The sequence below is a fragment of the Vidua chalybeata genome, chromosome 3, assembly GCF_026979565.1.
Source record: "Vidua chalybeata isolate OUT-0048 chromosome 3, bVidCha1 merged haplotype, whole genome shotgun sequence".
Classification (NCBI taxonomy): domain Eukaryota; kingdom Metazoa; phylum Chordata; class Aves; order Passeriformes; family Viduidae; genus Vidua; species Vidua chalybeata.
Window position 1 is genome coordinate 80,790,197 of NC_071532.1, and position 20,635 is coordinate 80,810,831.

At 39.9% G+C, this 20,635-nt stretch overlaps 1 protein-coding gene across 3 annotated transcripts in view; it reads right to left on the minus strand.

The window, feature by feature from the left end:
- Window positions 1-8,862, minus strand: part of BCKDHB (branched chain keto acid dehydrogenase E1 subunit beta) — a 110,488-nt gene extending 101,626 nt beyond the window's left edge. For 2 of the 3 annotated variants that reach the window (XM_053939012.1, XM_053939011.1), the window contains exons 1-3: window positions 8,738-8,820; window positions 6,184-6,261; window positions 3,551-3,619 (exon numbers count right to left, since the gene is read on the minus strand). In XM_053939012.1, the coding sequence (XP_053794987.1) occupies window positions 3,551-3,619; window positions 6,184-6,247 (133 nt within the window). In that variant the 5' untranslated portion in view covers window positions 6,248-6,261; window positions 8,738-8,820. Of the gene's footprint in view, window positions 1-3,550; window positions 3,620-6,183; window positions 6,262-8,737 lie in introns of all 3 variants that reach the window. The other variant, XM_053939009.1, reaches the window with a different exon arrangement.
- Window positions 8,863-20,635: the final 11,773 nt, after the last annotated feature.

Sequence of the window (20,635 nt, forward strand, 5' to 3'; positions counted from 1 at the left end):
ACAAAGGAAAAAACTGCACAACACTTATCTCCCTTATCTGAAAGGAGCACTCTGCATAAATATTTCAGAAAGTCTACTCATTTTCAGAATTATACTGCAACAGATTTTTAAACATTCAACTCAATGCCAGAAAACTGGAATAATGTATTTCAGACCTTGACATAAGATGTATAGAAACAAACATACTATCTTTAGTCATACTATCATGAAAATTAAACTTCCACAAACTGTATTTACATACAACTCCTTAATTAAATATTTTTAAACATAATTCCTGGTAGCACATTAAAAATTCATCTGATCAAAAGGTTGCATCTATTTCCTTAAAAAGTCAGACTTCACTTACTAGTACAGGCCTCTGGCTATGTTTATACAATGTGACACTCCACTGGAAAATAAAATAAGCAGCTTTTATATTTAATGACCAATTTATTCTAAAAGCAAATTTCTTTTCTGTCTCTCCAGAGAGACTTCAGTAATATTCTGGACACCAACCAACATCTCTATAATACTACTACTGAGTATTACTATATTAAGTTCTTCCTACTATAATATTAGATTATATTTAGACCTTGACCTCTATAAAAGTGCTTAAAAATGAACTATCAGTTTGTATCAAAATAACAACTTACAGGCACAGACTGCCACCTAGTGATTTTAGTTATCTACAAGGAAAAAGAAACTAAACAAATGAAACAAAAATCAGCCTCTCTCTTCCAGGAGAGGAGAAAAAAAAATTCATTCTTTCATATTTTATATCAACATATAGAAACAATTTCATATTATATTACTTGCATCACCTATTATAATTTGATGGTAAATTCAGGAGGGGGAATGACTAAGTGTATGTAATCTTCCTCATAAGATTCATCAGGTTGGTTGGTTGTCACTTCCATCTGGAATTCCTCCTTATTTTACACGGAGTCCAGCCTTTTCATAGAACAAGCATTACATCTAGAATTTATTTAATCTCTGAAACTGCACTGATAGGCAGACACATCCCTCAAAACACGGTATTCTTTCAGTTCTTTGCACTTTCAGTCTTTTCTGCTTCTCCTCAGCATTGTAACTATATTTTCAATACATCCTTCAGTTCATCTTTGCCATTCCCTCTTCAGCCACTGCTTGTTTTCTACTGAATTTCACTATCAATGAAGAAAGAAGCTGAGTTACCCATGTCCTCTTATCTGCCTTACAAAACTGAATTCCCATTCTGTAAATGAGTCCTAAATTCAGGACCTTACCTTCAGACTCTCTTCCTGTTCAAACTTGTATTTCAGATACTGTCTTTCATTTATTTATGGGCACCTCAGCAGCATCATAAAGAACTTTTATTTTCCTGTGTATTGGGTTTTTATGGCCAGGTTTTGATAGAAGGGGAAGGAGCTACAGGGGTGGCTTCTGTGAGAAACTGCCAGAAATCTCCCCTATGTCCAACACAGCCAATGTCAGCTTCAGGACAGACCCACCTCTGGCCAAGGATGAGCCCACCAGCAAGGTCAGTAATGCCTCTGTGACAATATATTAAAGAAGGAAACAAAGTTATGGCACAGACTGCCAGTGCAGCCCATGGAGGTCCATGGGGGAGCAGAGATCCACCTGCAGCCCCTCAAGGAACCACGTCAGAACAGGTGGATGTCAAAAAAAAAAAAAAAAGTTGTAATCCCACAGGAAACCCGCACTGGAGCAGGCTCGTGGCAGGACCTGTGGAGAGAGGAGTTCACACTGGAGTAGCTTTGCTGGCAGTTTGTGACCCCATCTGGGACCCATGCTGGAGCAGCCTGTTCCTGAAGGACTGCACCTTGTGGAAAGGGCCCACACTGGAGCAGTTCATGAAGAACTGCAGCCCAGGGAAGGAGTCATGCTGGAGACATTTATGGAGAACTGTCTCCCATGGGAGGAAGTCCATGCTGCAGCAGGGAAATGACTTCTCTCCATGAGGAAGAAGCAATGGCAGAGACAAGTGAGGAACTGGCCAAAACTCCAATTCTCTGTCTCCCTGTGCCACTGGGTGGGAGGAGGAGGAAGAGAATCAAGAGTGAAGTTAAGCCCAGAAAGGAGGGAGGGGTACAGAGAATGTGTTTTTAAGATGAGTTTTACTTCTCATTATCCTGCTCTAAATTTGATTGGTAATAAATCTAACCAATTTCTGTAAGTCAAGTCCATTTTGCCCATGGCAGTAATCAGCTTGTGACCTCTCCATATCCTTGTATCAACTCAAGAGCCTCTCATTACATTTCCTCCCCTGCATCCACCTGAGGGGAGTGCTGGAGCAGCTTTGGTAGGTACTGGCCTCCAGCCAGGATCAAACCACCACATCAAGTCATGCCTTCTCCACCTCCTTCTCTCTCAATCACTATTAACACCTTCAGTTCACTTTTCACTTAGACCTAAACACCAGAATCTGTAAAACAAACTTTTTATTAATGTAGGAAAACAGCAAAAAGCTTTTCAAAATTTTTCTTCTATTCTAGCTGACACACTTTTCCTCTAGCAAGTATGATCTTTACAACAGTCTGAATGAATGCAGAGAGACAGCTTCCTACCTTGTCAATCTGATCTCACCAGCACTTTATATACTTACCCACTTTACTTTACAATCACCTGAAACAAGAGCACTTCTTAGTTTTTCCTCATAAAACCTATCCTCTTATTCACCTTGAAGAGGTCACTACCCTTTTTGAGCAAATAGCAATTCTAGTTTCATAAGTCCTTGTTCAATGTTCATATAAATACAACTGTACTTCATATAAGTACAATTCTCATGTTCCCTCTCATTTTTTTAAAGGAGTTCTTTCCAAATATTCCTGAAGTCACATCATAGCTTCCTCAAAAATCTCTGTTACTTACTTCCCAAGTAACATCTGTTGCCTATGTTTCCAGCAACTGGTTGCTGTCTCTGAGGCCTGGTTTTCACATGGAGTCTAGTACATACAGTCATCACACCAGTTACAGAAATGTAACTTAGTCTCAACAAGCAGCACTAAAGATCATGGCTAACAGAAGTTATATGCTAATTATCTGAACATTAATATGTAAGCTAGAGAGCAAGAGAACACCTACAAAATAATTGAAGCAGAGAAGCAAGACAACAAAATATGGTTGTGTTTCTGAAACTTCTAAATATAGTCTTTGTCCTCTCCCTTTTTTAATTTACTCATAAAAAGGTGGAAGTTTGTTCTCCAAGATGGTTGTAACACATCTTTATTATCATTAAATACATTTAATCACTTGCTGCAAAAGGTCCAAGTCATCTCTGTGCCTTGAAGAAAGTAAGCTGCTGAAACTTAATGTGTTATAACCTCTTCTTTTCTGTAATAGCCCAGTGGGGGAGCAGCAATTGCCAAATTAAAAGCTGTTTCATGTTACTGTCTCCACAACCAGTTTCCAAGACCTGTAAAATGATCTACACTAATTAGCCTGCACACATGAAACACTGATTTTACCTTTTTTTAGCATTCCAGTAACACTTCTCACAGCAAAATGGGTAAAAAAAAGAGCAGAGATGTTAATATGAAACTGATGTCATTTATAAATTACATAAACTTACCATACTTGTCTCGCAAGCCAACTGTACATCTGAAGACTCCACCAAAGGCCACATCTTCACCAAATACAACTGGAAATAAGAACAGTAGGGGAGGCTAACATTACTCCAATGCATCTTACTTTTAAACAATCGTGTTTCAAAGGCTTTTATATGAGACGCTAACAAAAGTAACTCAGAACATTTCATTTCACTTCAAGATTTATCTAGATCTAAGCATTTCTCATGCACAGCCTGACTATAACAAATGCAGAATCAAGGTTAATGAGGAATCAGAACACTAACACAGTCGCCTCAAAACAGAATTCATGAAAATTATTCTGTTAGGCTTTCATTAGCTATTTACTTTTTTGAAATATCCTAGTAACGTAGTGTCTAAAACTAAATGAGTAAAATTACAAAAGCAATTACACTCGGTCACAAATGAGTCATTGAAATTAAGCCTTCTGCTTCAACTGGTAACCATTTTCATTCTCCATCCACAGATTCCAATAAATATAATGTTTTGAAAACCATCAAATTGAAGATTTTTCAAAATGTCAGTCCAATATGAAATGTCAAGTCTTCTCCAAACATACTTGCCAGACCCCTGAAGAGTAATTTCAAAGGAACTCCTCTAAAGAAAAGATGACTATTTAATAACTAGGACAGTTCTCAGTATTTAACACTACTATTCTTGTAGTCAATAAAATTTTATCACTAAAAGTATTTGCCTTTAAAACTTAGCTTCATATCAACTAATCTGTTTGTGGTTTTTTCTTTGAATTTAGGGGATGGTTATGTCTAATTTTCTTAAAACAATTTTGTTATCTGTTTCACAGAAACAACTATTGCCCATTTCAAATTTTTAAGCATGTAAGATATGCAACAATATCGCCAATAGCTGTTTGCATGAACCAGGGTCAGTTCTGATTATTCTACAATTCTTCAGTATTCTCTATATTCTAAAGGACACAAAAATAATAAGTTAACTTTCTTGCCTTTCAAATACTGTTCTTAATTAAATAAAATAAATTTCTGATTGGTATCACTAAAAGGGATTAGCATACTTGTGCTAATCACATCAGTGACACCACCTAAAGAAAAATAAATTCTATAAAGATGTAAAATGAATGCACTCATGGAATGTATGATTGAACTATGTCCCTAAATCACTTCTCTAATTTTTAACAATAATTTGGTGGGGTTTTATGTACTTAAAATCTTTGCAAGTTCTTTTTGTTACCATATGGCTCCTTATTTTTGAGCCAGCTGGCATCTACAAAAAATCTTCCCATTTAATGCTGGTATCCACAAACTTGAATGGATTTACTCATTCAATTCAGCCACTGAAATGTATTTTCCTGGAGACATTCTAATTCTCATCAACACAAGTATGAGGATTTCCACACTTAAACAACAATTGCTCAATTCCCATACAACTAAAAACATATGAAGGACATGTTTTCCATTGTGAAAAGTCCTAATTAATTCAGTAAGTGCAGTGATTCTGAGAACTCACATCTGGACTGTAGAACTCCAACACTGTCTTGCAAAGGACTTTACAAAGACTAAGCCCTCCAAAGCTGAAACCTTAGAGCAACTGGTTCTCTAAAGGCTCAAGATTATATATGAGTCTAGGCTCCTGATGGACCAACATTCTACTTGCTTTTATATGTCTGATTCTACAGAAATGGTAATGAAATCTGTTCCTGGCCCTAATTTACCCTCAGTTGTGTAAATTTAATCTAATTGAGGTGCATATAAAACAGCTGAGATTGAGAGGGAATGTACACAGGCATAGTAGTGGACAGACAAGACGGAATTTGTCCCAACAGATTAGACAATTAGTCAAACTTTAGGTTGAGCAGTGATTCAAGCAGTGCCAAAAAGGGCTACTAACAAACTAAAAAGAAAACCCAAAATTACGCAAGATGATGCAGCCTTAGCAGCTGTGTTCATGGCATGAAGCATCTCTGAATGGCCACCATCATGCCTTTGTTAGGACAACAGAAGCAAAAGGCCTCCTGTTATATATAAGAATTAAAAGTGGAGTAAATAGTTTTGTGCAATAGTTTACGATAAGCCTTTTAAATCCTGCTATAATGAAGTAGCATCTTCCAAGTCATGGGTTATCCAGACCACAAAAGCCTAGCAAATCTTACACTGCTTATGCATAACAATGAACAGAAATAAGTAAAGCTATAAATTAATTTTGGAGGGCAGGGAAGAAAGCAGAATGTACAGAGCGAGGAATATATGGTCTCTAAAAAAAAATGCCGGTTTTAGGGAAAAGAAAGTTTAAGAAATGTAAAAATAATGTTTACATTTTTAAAACTCCTACTAGGGGGACTCCAGCTGCCCTCAAGGACAGTTCTCGTCAGTAATACTTTAAACATGTTAAAGAATGTATCTTCTGTCCTCACTTTCAAGTGAAATACACAGAGTTAATACAGAAGAAACAACTGCATTTTAGACCATATAATCCATTAGTAATCTGTTAATGCAACACATGTTTTAAGATTTGAGATCGAAGTGTAGTAATAACTCATTAGAAAACTTTACAGGCCATAAGAAATACAATAAATATTGTACATAGATAGTCAAACCAAAACATAACTTATATAAAGCAAAATACACTAACAAGTATAAGGTACCTGCAGTTGGATCTTTGGCTAAAGCATTGTCCAAGGCACTTGTTATGGATTGGAAGAGATTCATCTTCTGAGTTTGCCCTGTGTGAAAGTGATCATTCCGCAATTTAATTTGGTTCAAAACACGAAGTACATTAGAAAACACTGGTGCAAACATGTCTAAAAACTTAACCATCAAAAACAAGATCCCTGTTAGGAATACCCAAGATTCATTTGTTGAATAAACTTAAATTATGGGATAGATGGGATTGAGCATTGTATACTTGGCCTTCCCAAGGACTATAATTCCACTTCCATTTTTTTTTCCAAAAAATTATGCTCTTGCCTAGAGCAAATGCAGCTTTGCAAAGCTCAGTCAAGCACCAGGAACAATGCCTTCCTTTTCAAAGGAAGAAACCAACATATTATTGTTTTGAGGACTGAGATCTCCCCCCCCCCTAAAATTCACTGACATTTACTTTATCATTCTTTAATCACATTTTTTAAGCTCCAGCCTTTCCCATTTACAGACATCTATTATTATCAGAAATTTTCTAGACCACTGGCCTGCTCTCTGCACTGCAGTTAGTAAGTGTCTGAAGCTTCAAATCCATACTTCAAACCAAGAAACTTGGTGCTGAAGTAAAGCAAGCCTACCAGAATGCCCTTCATCATTCCAGCACTTTTGGGAAAAACAAGGAGACCTGAAAGCAAAGATGGACCAAAACAGTAGCTAGTCCTCACTACTGTGACCAATTCAGATTCTTCAAGCAAATAAAATAATTCTTAAAAGAAACCAAGTAAGTAAGAAATTCCTTGGCAGACATTTGGCAGCTCTTTAACTGGCAAAACCTCTTAAGCCATGACTAGAATCCACAGTCCAGGAGAATGCTACCTCCAGCACACACAGTGTGTAAAACTAACTAAATGAATAAGATGATTAGATGAAGATCCCACACAAACTAATAGGTGTTCGAATTCAGAAAGGTGAACTACATTCTTTTCCCAGTAGTTACAGTACCTCTCAACAAACATTCAGCTTCCCTTTCTTCTAAATCGTTAATCAATGTTAGTATTTTTTGTTAAAGACTTGTGTCATGCCACACCTGAGTAGCTGCATTCCTACACATTCCTGTGCTTGGTAACTTCACTTGCTATACTTTACATGGCCCTTCAAGGAGAGGAAAATGTGGAAAAGAAAATGTTATGAGAACTGTTCCAGTTATACAAAAGCCCTAACAAACAAAATTTACAAATTCAAGAGAAGAAAAGCTCAGGAATGGCAGCTGTTTCTCTCTTTTCCCAGCCATCCACATTAGTACTTAGGTTATCTTTTCTACAAGATAACATCCTTCCAGTATTGGATATAAATAAATGTATTAAGTATAAATACTTAAGCTACAGTCAGAAACTCATCACCATGATAGTTCTAACCTGCTTCTCTTGCTTATAACACAGGCTTTCATATAAGCCCCACAGAGGAAAGGGGGAGCTAATTGTTCCTTTTAGATTTGAACTGTGAAGTTGGAAAAGCAATATCTCAACAATATCAGGAGCAGTATTGCCATAATTTTATTTCACTTCCACTGCTTTTCCACAGAATTTTGAAGTGTATTTTAACTCACAGGGAATTTATTTTCTACTAATTAGTGGCAATAACTGGCATGCCACTCCAGAGCTCCTTTGCATGATCTCAAGCAGGGACCTGCCATACACAAGCTTCACTATGTGGCACCTTGGTCGCCTGTACCTCTTTATTACTAACAGAAACTCTGTTTCTGTTGGTCATGATCAAGATGCAACACCAAGGTATCTAACCAAGTAACAAGTTTTCTAGAGAACAGCAGGGTTCAGGTTCACGTGATGGAAACAGCTGTTCTGCAGCTGGCAGGCTTCTTTCAGGAGAACTCGGCACTAGCCATTTGCAAGGATGCATCTCAGAAATAAAAGTCAAACGCCATGCGCTGCTCATTTCCAAGTTATCTGTGTTTACTCTCAACCATGTGACCACGAGGATGACCTCGAACGTTTCAGCAGACAGCAGTCTTTATTCATCATAGGTTTATTAGCACACTCATGACCTAAGCATGCAACACAAAAACCAGGACAGATGTCAAGTCAGTAAGTTACTGCTAGAAGCTTTTGGTACAGGACAAGGGCCGAGGATGGCCTGGCGAGTGTGAGCACACGATGTGCCCATCTACCGCAGCTCTGGCTCTGACAGCCCAAAACACTTGCCCACCCCACCGGCGAGGGGGCCTGCGGCACTCCCGGGGCCACCAGCGGCCCACAAGGGCATCCCACCCACAGCGCAGGATTCCTGCGGAAAACCCCCGGGGGGAACTGCCGGGGACACAGCGGGCTCACGCGGCCGTGCGGATGCCTCCGCCGCCCGGGGCCCGACTCGCAGCGCCCCACCGGGCCCTCGGCGGGTTCAGCTGCCTGCCGGCCTCCCTCCCATCCCGGACGGGGCTGCTGGCGGCCTCCCCCAAGAAGGCAGTGGTGACAGGGCGGACCCGGCGGCAGAGCGAGGTTGAGGCCGGCCCGCGGGGTGGACCCCGGCCAGCCGCGCTCTCACCGTACTCGCTGGGCGCCGGGTCCGGCTGGAAAGCGAAGTGCGCGGCGGTCCGGCGGGGCGCGCCCGGCAGCGGGGCCAGGCGGCCCCAGAGCCCGGCGGGGAGCGCCCCGCGCAGCGCCCGCCCCGCCGCCGCCATCGCCGCCATGCCGGGCCCTCCGCCGGCAGCGCGTTCTAAGGAGGCGGGGTCCCCGGCCGGCCCCCCATTGGCCAGCGCCGCCGGGGCACGGACCAATCAGCGGCGGCTCCGCGGTGGGTGGAGGAGTTGCAGGGAGGGTGGTTTGCTGCGTGTGCGCGGGGGGCGGGTGCGGGTACGCGCGCCCTCGGCCCTGAGGGCGGCAGCGCGCCCTCGGCCCTGAGGGGCGGCAGCGCGCCCTCGGCCCTGAGGGCGGCAGCGCGCTGCTCCCGTGCGCCCTCACAGCTGCAGGGACAGGGACAGCCACAAGCCACAGCCGCGGCCACAGCCACAGCCATGGCCGCCGTCATAGGCACGACCACGGGAGGCCTCGCCTCGGTGCTGTCACAGTCGCAGCTGAAACCAAAGGCTTCACCTCTCCCCTTAAACTCTTCCCTTTTCTTCCACTGCAGGGGTTATCGTGTCACCACCCCAGAATCGACAAGTCGTAGACTGGTTTGGTTTGGAAGGGACCGTAGAGATGATCTGGTTCCAGGGACGCCTTTCACTAGGCGAGGTTGCTCGGAGCCCGTCCGACCTGGCCTTGAACACTTTCAGGGATGCGGCATCCACAGTTTCTCTGGGCTACCTGTTCCAGTGCCTCACCATTCTTGCAGTAAAGAATTATTTACCTAATATCCAATCTAAACCTGTATGCTTCCAGTTTGAATCCATTCTCCCTTGTCCTGTCACTACATGTCCTTGTAAAACTCTCCATCTTTCTTCTAGGCTCCCTTCACAAATATCTGAAATCCTCAAATTCTACCCCGGCAGCTGCCCCAGAAGGGTAAAAAGAATTCATAGACCTGCAGATATTACCTTTTCTACTCTGTGTCTCAAAATCCCTCTCAACTGCCCATTCAACGTGGCTCTCAGTCTGTCTTATTTTAAATTAATTTTTCCCAAGGTCTTTTCTTCCAAACACTCTTGCTCAGACCTTTGTTACATTATTTTATTGAAATTATGATCCTTCATATGCACATATTTTCTTTGTCAAGTTTTATAAAAACATTCTTTCTAATGTTCTCCTCATCAAAGTATGATGACCTCACATTCTTTCCATCATCCACGTGAATCTTCTTGGTGTACTTGGTCTACTTTTGCAGCCTCCATTTCTTCCTCTTCACAACCATCCTTTCTGCCTTTCAATTGTCTCCAGACCATCCTTTCCCTTCTGTCACTGTTTCACACCTTGTCCCTGTGCATGCTTCCTCATCAAGCCCTTTCATGCAGCCTCCAATGCATGGGACAAGCTTTAAGTTGTTCTTCCCTGTCTGTTTTGATATTATCTGTAAGGCCAACCATACTGGCTAGCACTTTTAATTTGCTCCAAGAACTCTAACTCAAACTCTGTGCTTCAAAGAAAAAGGCTAGAAATTAGAATTATATCTAAATGGCATCACCTCTTGCAAATGAGAGGGTTCATATGCAGCCCTGTATGAACAAGGCCTAGTTTAAATACTGGAATGATAGATTTCATGTCTAACATAAAATATGCATAAATGTTATGATTAGATTTTTTTATGTCTGAGTCCCAAGCCATTACTGAATATCCTTGTAATGACCACAGTTCCATTTCAGTGAAGACTATTGCTTCTTTATGTATTTTGTGAAAAAATATTTTTTCATGTTGATTTAGAATTTCTTAATCATTAAGGTTCGTGCAAAATAAAAGGCTTAATCCTCCTGCTAACTGAGGAGACCATCTACTTGCTCTTCAACACGTCCTTTATCCTTAGAGACTGCTGAAAAAGCACTCAAATTTTGAGTGACTGATCATGGGATCAGAGTTTGAACATATCCCAGTATATCCCAGGGAAACAAGGCACTATTTAAGTTTCTAAAGGGGGTGAGAATTTTAACAAACAGTAGAAAAGCCATCTTTGCAATGAACAAGGAGTATAAATGTCAAATGTTGAGGTTGCTTCCAACTTCAACTGAAGGCAACACATAGATGTTTGATAAAGTTTAGGACCTGGAAAATATCATAACCATCAAGTGATACATAATAATGTAATACATTTTGCTAATAGTGGAAGATATTAAAAATATCCAAGTTTACTATTCAAATATTTGTGTTTCTTTCAGAAAGCAATGTATCTGAGTAGGAGGAATTTAGCTATATTTCACATCATTGTGGCAAGATCTGCAAAACTTAAAAATGGAGAGCAATAGTATAGAAAGGAATTACTTTACATGTGAGCCTGTCAGCTATTACTAATGTGTCAGTTACTGTGAATTGCTAAACTCATACTATAAACTGTAAGATATATTCTGCTTGTGTACAGTTAGTAGATGCCATGCTGTGAGTCTTGTCTGCTATACCTGGTGATACATGGAACTTGAAAAGGAAAAGTATGGTCACATGGCCCAGTGTCTTACAGAGGAACTTGTAGCATTTATGATGGAAGGGTGGAAAGAAGAAATATCTTCAGTAAGATGTTTACCTGCTAGTCAGACCTAGGTGAAAGAGAAAAAAGTATCTGGAAATATACTAACACCTAAATTGTTGTTGCCTTTTGAGTACAAAAGATGGTTTGTCCACATGGCCTTGGATATTTGCACTGGTAATAAAGATAAATAAATAAATATTTTTAAAAGGGGTAATCAAAGATGTTTATCCAAATGTACACTGGCTGAACAATATTTTAATGGAGTTTAATCCCAGCATTTATGTCTTTCCAGCTCTGATGGGGTAATAATTATATCCATGTTGTTGCTAATATATGCTATAATATTCCAGCAACTTCAATTACATTTTGAATACATTTTTCTCTTTTAGAAATTGTTCAGTCACTTGGGGCCAATTCTGTTAAATCTGTACAGCAGACATTAAGAGCTGAAATCAACTGCATTCCCCATCTGTGTGTATTAGTCATTTTGCACATCCTTAGTATTGTTGACAACCATTTAAAAACTCTGGCAGGGATTACTATTATTTGTGAATAATCATGCAGAGCAATTAATGAGGATCTGATGATGATTGCAGACCCTACTGACCCAGACCATATTATGCCCATATTTATGCCAGCATCAATCAGATGTAACTCCTTTGCAGTCCATGTTGTTGCCTCTGATTGACATGGATCTAACTGTGAGCAAACTGCAATACTGGATTTGGACATAAACATATGGCTCCAAGTCTACTATTCTATTTCAAAATCTCTCAAAATTTTTACATAGCTTGCAGCTGAACCTTAAACTTGTCACATTTCCTAGTAGGTGTTACTTTAAATTATGTTTTTGTAGATGATGAAGCATCCAGACAATTTCTGTTTCATTCCTTCAAGCATAGTTGTTTTCTTGTCACTTCTGTCTGACATGTTACAGTGTTGCTGTAAGTTTTCCTCCTTGCTCTGTGGTTCATGGAAGGAATTTTGTATATTTCCACCCCAACAGCTGATTAGCTGTTTTACCCCCTCTTAAAAGAGCTGCTAGTAAGCACTCTTGTCACGCTCATCCTAGGTCTTGGCACTACAGCTGTTTTCATGTTTTGTTTGGTGTCTTCTGTCTTCATTCTATGCTAATTATTATCTGCCTTGTCCTTCTTTTTCTGTGCTGGTACTTTGGAGCTGTTTTTTCCCATCCCTCCTCCCTCGGACAAATGAGTTTGATTAGGGACAGTCATTTCTTTCTTGGATACGTGAAAAGGAGAAATTGTACCATTTGGCCTGACTGGTTTTATTGTCAGTCCTGTACAGATTAAATGTGGGAACAGAAAGGGTTGTCTTACCCCTAAGAATGAGTAAGACAAACTGACAAAGATCAGAACAGTAATGGTTTTGATCAACAGGGCTTAGAAATAAATGGTTTCATCTTAGGTAGCATAAATGCCAGAAACCCTTTTGCCAGTTTAGCAGAGAAATTATTAATTTACACTTTGATAAAAAGCAGGGCAATCTATCTGGAACCAGACAAGTTGTAGTCTGGCAAAGAGCAGGGGGAAAAAAAGGAAATGAAGCCTTCATGGCATAGTTTTGCAGTCATTTTCATGTAAGATCAGAAATCATCCAGTTACTGCCATGTGACCCACCTCTGTGGTAAGACAGAGCTTCCCACTCAGTCTAGAATAGTAACTGTGGGTTTCATCACCAATTGCTTTTTAGATTTTTAAATACTGCACGTTTAAGTTGAAGACAGTCCTATTTTAAATTACATGAGTAATTCATAACATTAAGTGAATCAAGGCTAGAAACTGCGGTGTCTATCCATAGAGATGTTATTCAGCTTTCTTTATATGACATTTCAGTGTTTCATAATTACAGGATGAGAATCCCACTCTGTTTAATTCAATCAGTTTTAATTGTCTTGAAACCACAGATCATATTTAACTCTATTTTTACTAACTTAATCTAGAAATACCTGTACAGGGAAATAATTTCTAATACTTGACAGCTCACAATTCTAATGCCAAAAAAAGTCATAATTAAATCCAATTTGTGCAAGGAATGGGGATCACATTTTTATCCTGGGGATAGTTAAATGTAGGAACAATTTACCTGAGAGCATGCTGGATTCTCATCACTTCCACTCTTCAAATCATAACTAGGTTTCTTTGTAGAAGATGTACTGTAGCTCAAACAAAACTTATTATCTTGATAGCAAAACTACTAGGTGAAGTCATACTGAAATAATCTTATTAATACCTTGCCATTCTAAAATACCGGTTGTTATTCGATAATAAAGTGAGAATTGCTATTTGACCGGTCAAGAAAGTATGCCAAAATCTTAATCAGATTCAGAAACATGTTGAGTGATGGATTCTTCAGGTATATTGAATGTATTTGTGTGTATGTAAATATGTTTATATGTATGTATATATATATATAGATATAGCTGACATTATAAGCAGTGTTCAAAAAACAAATATACAGAGATGGCTTTAAGTAATGGTCATGTGATTTAAAGTAGTCACATTTGGATCCCATGAGTTCCCAACAGGTTTCCACAGTGTTCTGTGTGCTGCTGGCAGGTGCTGCTCTAGAGATAGCCATGTACCAAGCAACACGTTCAAGAGGTTTAAATAAGTGTTTGAGGCAATGGTCACCATGCCACAGACTGGCCTTTAGCTGCTGATCAGAATGGGAGCTGTGATCAGTTGCAAAAGTAATAAATCTCTCCCCAAAATGTTAATAGTAATTTCTGAAATTAAATATACCAAATGTGTACTCTACCAGCCAGTGAGCAAGTCCTACTGTGGCCATATAATTGTAAAATATGCCAAACTTTTACATGTGGAGACATCAATTTCTGTGCATCACCTGGCCATTTGTTGAACTAGTATCACTAGCCAGAGAAGCAGTATTGCATAAGCCAGTGCAGTATCCAGACCCATATTTCATTGCTGTCAAGCATGAGAAAATTGAAGAGAACTGTATTCAGAGTGTGAATAATCAAAGTGACCCAAAATTAGATCATACTTCAGGGATACCTGTGCTACTAATTTTATAAGAGCCAAACCCCATACTCAGCTGTCAGTTTGCCTAAATTTATTCCAGACTGCATGGGATTTTTTCCTTCTACATATCTCTTCCTTTTAGTTTGACCATCTGTGCATTTACAGAATGTTCTAGGTATTTTTTTCTAGACCAGGTTTCAGGTATTGGTTCACATTCAGATTCTAATGCTGCTTTCAGTGTGGCACTGCTGTCTGCATCACTGCATTCACCCACTTGCAGCTGTCTTTAAATAAAGTAGCCGGTTGTGGTATTTATTATTACTTCTCTTTTCCTTTATCCAATGAATTTTCTTCATCCCAGAAAAAATATCTAGATGCATTTTTTAATTTTAATATAGAGTGTATCTTTCTATATTCTCTTTTGACTAAAGATTTTCATCACCACAGAGTACCTGAAAATTCTGTGGGTCACCACCAAGAGAAGGAATGCTTAACACCCGTGCAATTTTTATGTGTCTGGGAAATCTAGGATGGGTTCAGCATTCTATGCCCCATTCAAAAAAAAAAAACATCTAGTTTGTGGCAATGTTGTACATTAAAGCTTTCTTTTATATAAAAGACTTGACTTTTATATAAAAGATTGCTTCAAATACATATATGACAAGCTTCTGTCTAAGTTTAATTTAGATGAACAGGATATATTTAAACAGGTTTTCAGTGGCACCCTTAGGCAGCACAGGCATTTAATGTAGAAATACAGCTTCACTAAAACACAGGATTTAGACTAATTTAGGCAGCCTGGATCTCACTGGAAGCCAGAAGTAATAATTCACATTTTTATCTCAAACTTTCATTTTTCTCTATATTTAAATAAATATATCAACATCTATTAGAAATAGCATAAATTGAGAATTGTCTTACTGGTTTGTAATTTTTAATGTATACCATTAGGTGGCAGGAAACAATGAAGATTTACTTGATGAAATACATATGTTGAAATACAGATCTATCAGATTGTTCTCTCCACCCTTTTTGAATCAGATTTCCTATTGTGAACTGTCAAGAGCTTTGTTTAGCTAATTATTAAATGACTTACTAACAGGGATCACTGCTTTCATCAAAACTGCTTCAGATTTCATTTTTGTGCAATCCTTTTGTGAAATAAGGAGAAAAAAAAAAAAACAAAAAAAAAACCAAAAAAACAACACAACACCAAGGCATACTCATTCCACTGGGAGTTCCTTAAAAATTAAACATCAGCACTGTTGTCTATCTACTTATAATCTCTGCTTCTGGTCAGGCTAAATCTGACTGCTGGAAGAAGCCCCTAGGCCAGTCTAACTCAGTAAGCTTTGGTGGAAGGCAAGAAAATTTCTTATTCTTTTGAGAGCCTTGGTTGTAAGGGCTATGCTTTTGTCTGGGTCTGACTATAAATAGGGACCTTTTACGTAGCATAGGCACAAAAGAATTGATCTGACTAACATACCCAGGCTGACAGACAGATGGCTGCAAGTAAAAAGATAGGGGATTTATACTGCTAGCAACTTTTATTTCTCTAAATCTAGCTGGCTGCTGATTTTAGAATTGCAATGGATGTCACTGGTGAGAGGGTAGGTGGCAGGAATCACAGGGCAAGACTTGTCTGCTTGATAACTCACTCAATGATTGACGTATGGGAAGTTAATTGCACTGCTAGTGACTCCGTAGGAGATAAGGAAATCTATGCTCAGCATTTCCCAGAGATGTGGAATTAAATCCCTTGCAAGAGTATCCCCCAAAAGATTTATTCTTGTTCCCTCAAACTCATCAAGTGCTGTTGTAAGAACTGTGCCACAGATATTGTCACAGATGTTTAACTGGAAAGACCCAAAGCAGATTTTTCCATATGTTTATGTGATAATCTAGTGCCAAATAAATAACAATTCCAGAAAATACTACACAGCTGCAGTTTGCCATTCCGATTTGATAAGCTAACACCTGAAAGGAAGAGAAGCACAAGAGAGATATTTTGTTGATTTGTTATTGATTAGTCTGATACGCAGAGAAATTCAACTCAATGCAGTTTTAACGTGGCAGTGACAGTCAAGAGATGGAAATCCATTATTCACAGAAAAATGTGTGGTAGCAAATTAGAGAACTCTTAACAGTGTGTCTCTTTTGTGTCAGGCAATTGCCTCTGGAAGCAAGGAGTCCTTTGTTCCTCCTGTTCAGCACCAGCATTGCCTGAGAACGCTGATAGTAACTACACAAGCTATAAACTCACTATTTCTGAAGTCCACATGTCTGCTTGAGTTAGAATTCAATACTTTTAGTCTTAGTCTCTGAGTTTTAGTAGTTGTGTTGGATCCACACAGTTCAGACATAGGCAGTCTCGTGGGAAATTATCTCAAACAGGAATCTTCAATAGTTAAAAACGCCAAACCCAATAATAATAATAATGGTACCACAAGATGAATTAAGCAACAGATTGTATTACCTTGAATTGCAGAAAATCAGATTACTTCCAAATATAAATACTCAATGCCTGTGCACATCACAGTCCCATGGCCACTATGGCTGTCGGTATAAAAGGTGGGTCATCTTCAACAGCAATTTCTTTCCCTCACAAATAATAGCTACAGATTTCAGAAGGCTGCCAAGCAGGATTGAATCTAATTCAGCATGCTATCAGCCTTAGCATCTGACAGCAGTATTGGTACTTCCAATGGATCAGTCTAGCAGTCAATCTATAGATCACCCTACCCTGTTTCTAGCTTCTAACTGTGTAGATCACAGACCTCCCAGAAAATATGCAGCATAGCCTGGGAGAGGAGCTGCAGTGTGTTAGGAGATTGAGCTTGGACCCTGTGTGAAATCAAACAAGCAATATTTTTTCTGGTGCACTGTGAGTTGTTCAATAATCAAAAATTTTTGTCTTTGAGAGACTGATGTGTCTCTAGTCACTAAGTCACTAAGCAAGTGTTCCCTCAGAGGGAATTGTGTTCAGTGGGGCTGCTCAAGCTCTCCAAAGGACAGGCTGCTGGGAACAGGTGGGTGCCCGGCAGTGCAATATGCAATGCAAGCTGTGTGCACATCGCAATTTGCCCCTGGAGTCTGCAGCACCCTGTGAGCCCTGGGGTGGATAGGGCATGAACTGATCTGTGTTTGCCCATCCTGATGCTGCTGCTGGGCTTTCACTAGCACAGAGCCTAACAGGACATGGGTTAATGCTGGGATCCGGTCTGGGGCAGAGGTGGTTTACTTATCTTTGTGGGAAAGGGAGGAACAATCATAACCATCAAGCTGATCACTTATTGTGCCTTATGCTTTTAAAACCACAGATAACTAGTACGAAGTATTTGGATCTCCACAAAGGAAAGGTCTTTTCAGTCTGCATAATTCAAATGTGGGTTACCATAGGCCTGAAGCTAGGAAACATTATTTATATGTTATCAGCCTGTTTTCCTTATGTTGTTCTTTACAGTTTTATCAGAAATGTCAAGAGTTGATTACTCAGCTGAGCCAAAATCCTGAATATTTCTTTTTGTACCTTTGATCCTTTCATTGTTGTACAATCAGACGTGAAAGTCTGCTCAAGAAGGGGATAAATACGTTCTGAGATATTGTTGTATTTTGAGAATGTAAGGACCTAAACAAGCAGTCTCCCTGGATTCTACTTAGAATTTACAGTTGTTTGCAAGAGTGGGCACAACCACCTTTTTGATTTCTTCTAATCTGTGTCCAAGATGACAAAGTTCATCCCCCTTTGCAGGACTTTGCATCTTCCATCTACTTTCTGAGGTGGATATAATAAAAAACAGAACTTGAAAAATCATCTGCCTCAACCCCCTTACCCCATCTCAAAAAAAAACCCCAAACTATTGGTGTTCTCTATCATCTCCTTTTTATAGAAAGCACTGAACAGTTTGGTTTTGTTTTTCTTAAACTGCCCATATAATAAACTGTAGATTTGTACTTTCCAGTGCTTTCTTTTGAAGAGACCTCAGTAAACTAAAACATATTTCAAAATGCAAAACCATTGGTCCGAACTAACTCAGATTAATGAATGAAAACAGTTTCCTTTGAAAGAGGGATCTCAGGCAGCACAGTAGAAGCAAGTTAGCTAGAGAAGTCAAAATATTCTGGAGGTCAGCAGAACAAAGTGTATTTCCTTGGCATATGATGACTGTGTGAACACTTAAGCTATCTAATGTTTTCCTCTGTCTTCCTGATAGGCTTCTCACATCACCCAGAAATGAGATTAGTGGAAAGAAAGAAGTATGCTTTCCTAGTACACCTTCCTTAGCATGCCGAAAAGGTGATAGCAAGAAGTAGGATGAGATAGAAAACAGGAGTGGTTTTGCTCAGGTCTGAAGATACTGGAATGATTTACATTGCAGTAGAAGAATGCCTAGGGTTGTTTTCCTTCAAATGTGCCAGGAGGTGGTACAAGACCTACTGGTGGTTTCATATGTATTGTCAAAGCTACTGCCTACGACTGCACACATTCAGCTTCTTGTGAAAGACTGTTACAGGCAAGACCAAAGGAAAAATTACTCTTGCAAGCAATTCTCTACCTACCCAAAACAAACAACAGCAAGGGTGGCTTGTGTAGCAATTTGTAGGAGGAGATCTGAGAATTTTCATCCTTTCTTTAAGGCTAGGATCTAGGAAACTTACCTGAAGGGTAAGAGAGGAAGAAGGATGCAGTTGCAAAATTAAAACAAAAAAAGACTAACTGATAGAGAAGAAAAAATTGAGAAATTAAATTGCAGTAATGGAAAGGGATATGAAAAATCAGGCAGATGATGGAATGGCAAAAGAGAAAATTAGGGAAGACAGTTGCAACAGAGGAGAGGGAGATATAGTTGAGATAGCTAAGAGGTGGAGTCTCAGACGGAGCAATGAAGTCTTATGTGATACTGACACAGAACAGGAAACAAAATGACCTCCAGGTGAAGGAGAGAACAGATGGAAGCAAATCTGAGATTCATCTCTGTATCAAAGGGTTTCATCAGGGAGTCAAAGAGTGAGAAGTGGATCAGAAGTTGCAAACTATCAGAGTAGGGATGGCAGGTGGAGCTGCCAGAGGCAGATGGACTGGGGACACCACTGTTGTCTACAAACATCTTGGATATCCAACACCTTGAGTGAGAAAAGCAATTTGAATTGATACTGGTAGTAGAAAGAAGATGCATATAATAAAATGTTAGTAGTCTAGAACTGGAATTAGAAAGTTCTGGAATTAGAAGGTTCCTAACCATCAGATCAGGAAGCTCTGTCCCATTATGTACTGTCCTATTAGGAGCAGGGTATGCAAACACATCCTAGATTATCTTCAGGTGGAGCTTGATAAGTTTGGGGATGCAATCATACACACAGTTGATATCCACGATGAGTGAGACCAGATTGGATGTTGTAGGTGGACCTTCCTAGTCCCTGCCCTAATCTTATTTTCCTAATAATGATGCTGTTGACTCATATGTATTGACCAGGACAGGTGCAGACAGACACACATTTACCTCACTCATTTTCCAAGCCAACTGGATGCCACCCACTTCTGGAATCTGTGTAGCTGGAGTGGCCCAGGGCTGTACCCAAGTTTTTAAATCTGTGCAAATACATGACTTTCTGATCTGAACTGGCTTGCTTTTGCCTAACTTGGAGTGTGGGCGAGGGAGTCCACACCTATCGATACACCCTCAGAAGGCTGTGCAGAGCTCACATATTCAGTGCCTTAGAGTGTGAAAACTACATAGATTAGGGATGCAGGGACTGTACAAGATGATGTAGCAGCATTGAGAGGACTCAAGATCCCAGAAGTATAGGAGCAACACCTGCCAGTCCAGGGTGCCACAGCAGCACGGTGAGGAGCCACGTGCAACATCTCTGTGGTCACTTCTATATGACAATGTCGTGTTTTGTGGCAGACTAGTCTGATACACCACCAGTGTGTACCATGTCACCAGGAATGACAACTTGCTCTTACATCTTTGGTTGCCCTCCCAGTTGTGTTGAGTTCCTAGACAATGGTGCACAGTGGGGATGGTGCTCTATTCCTCCTGCTTAAAGTATCCCTTCCTTGTCTGCCATCATACTTTGTGTCTTGCTCCCAGGAGCTGCACTGCTCCTCAACAGATGTGCAACCCCCTGCTCTTGCTGCAGTGGCCACAGCCATCTACTGCATCAAGTTATGTTCCAAGGCACCGACGGAAATTTCAATATTTGGAAGCAAACATTTGTCTGTTACAGGTGTATGACAGATTACTTTTCATTGCTAGTAAGGATAAGGAAAGAATTTTAGACCCTTCACTGTATGGTCACCTGCACAAATAAGACCTTTATTTTT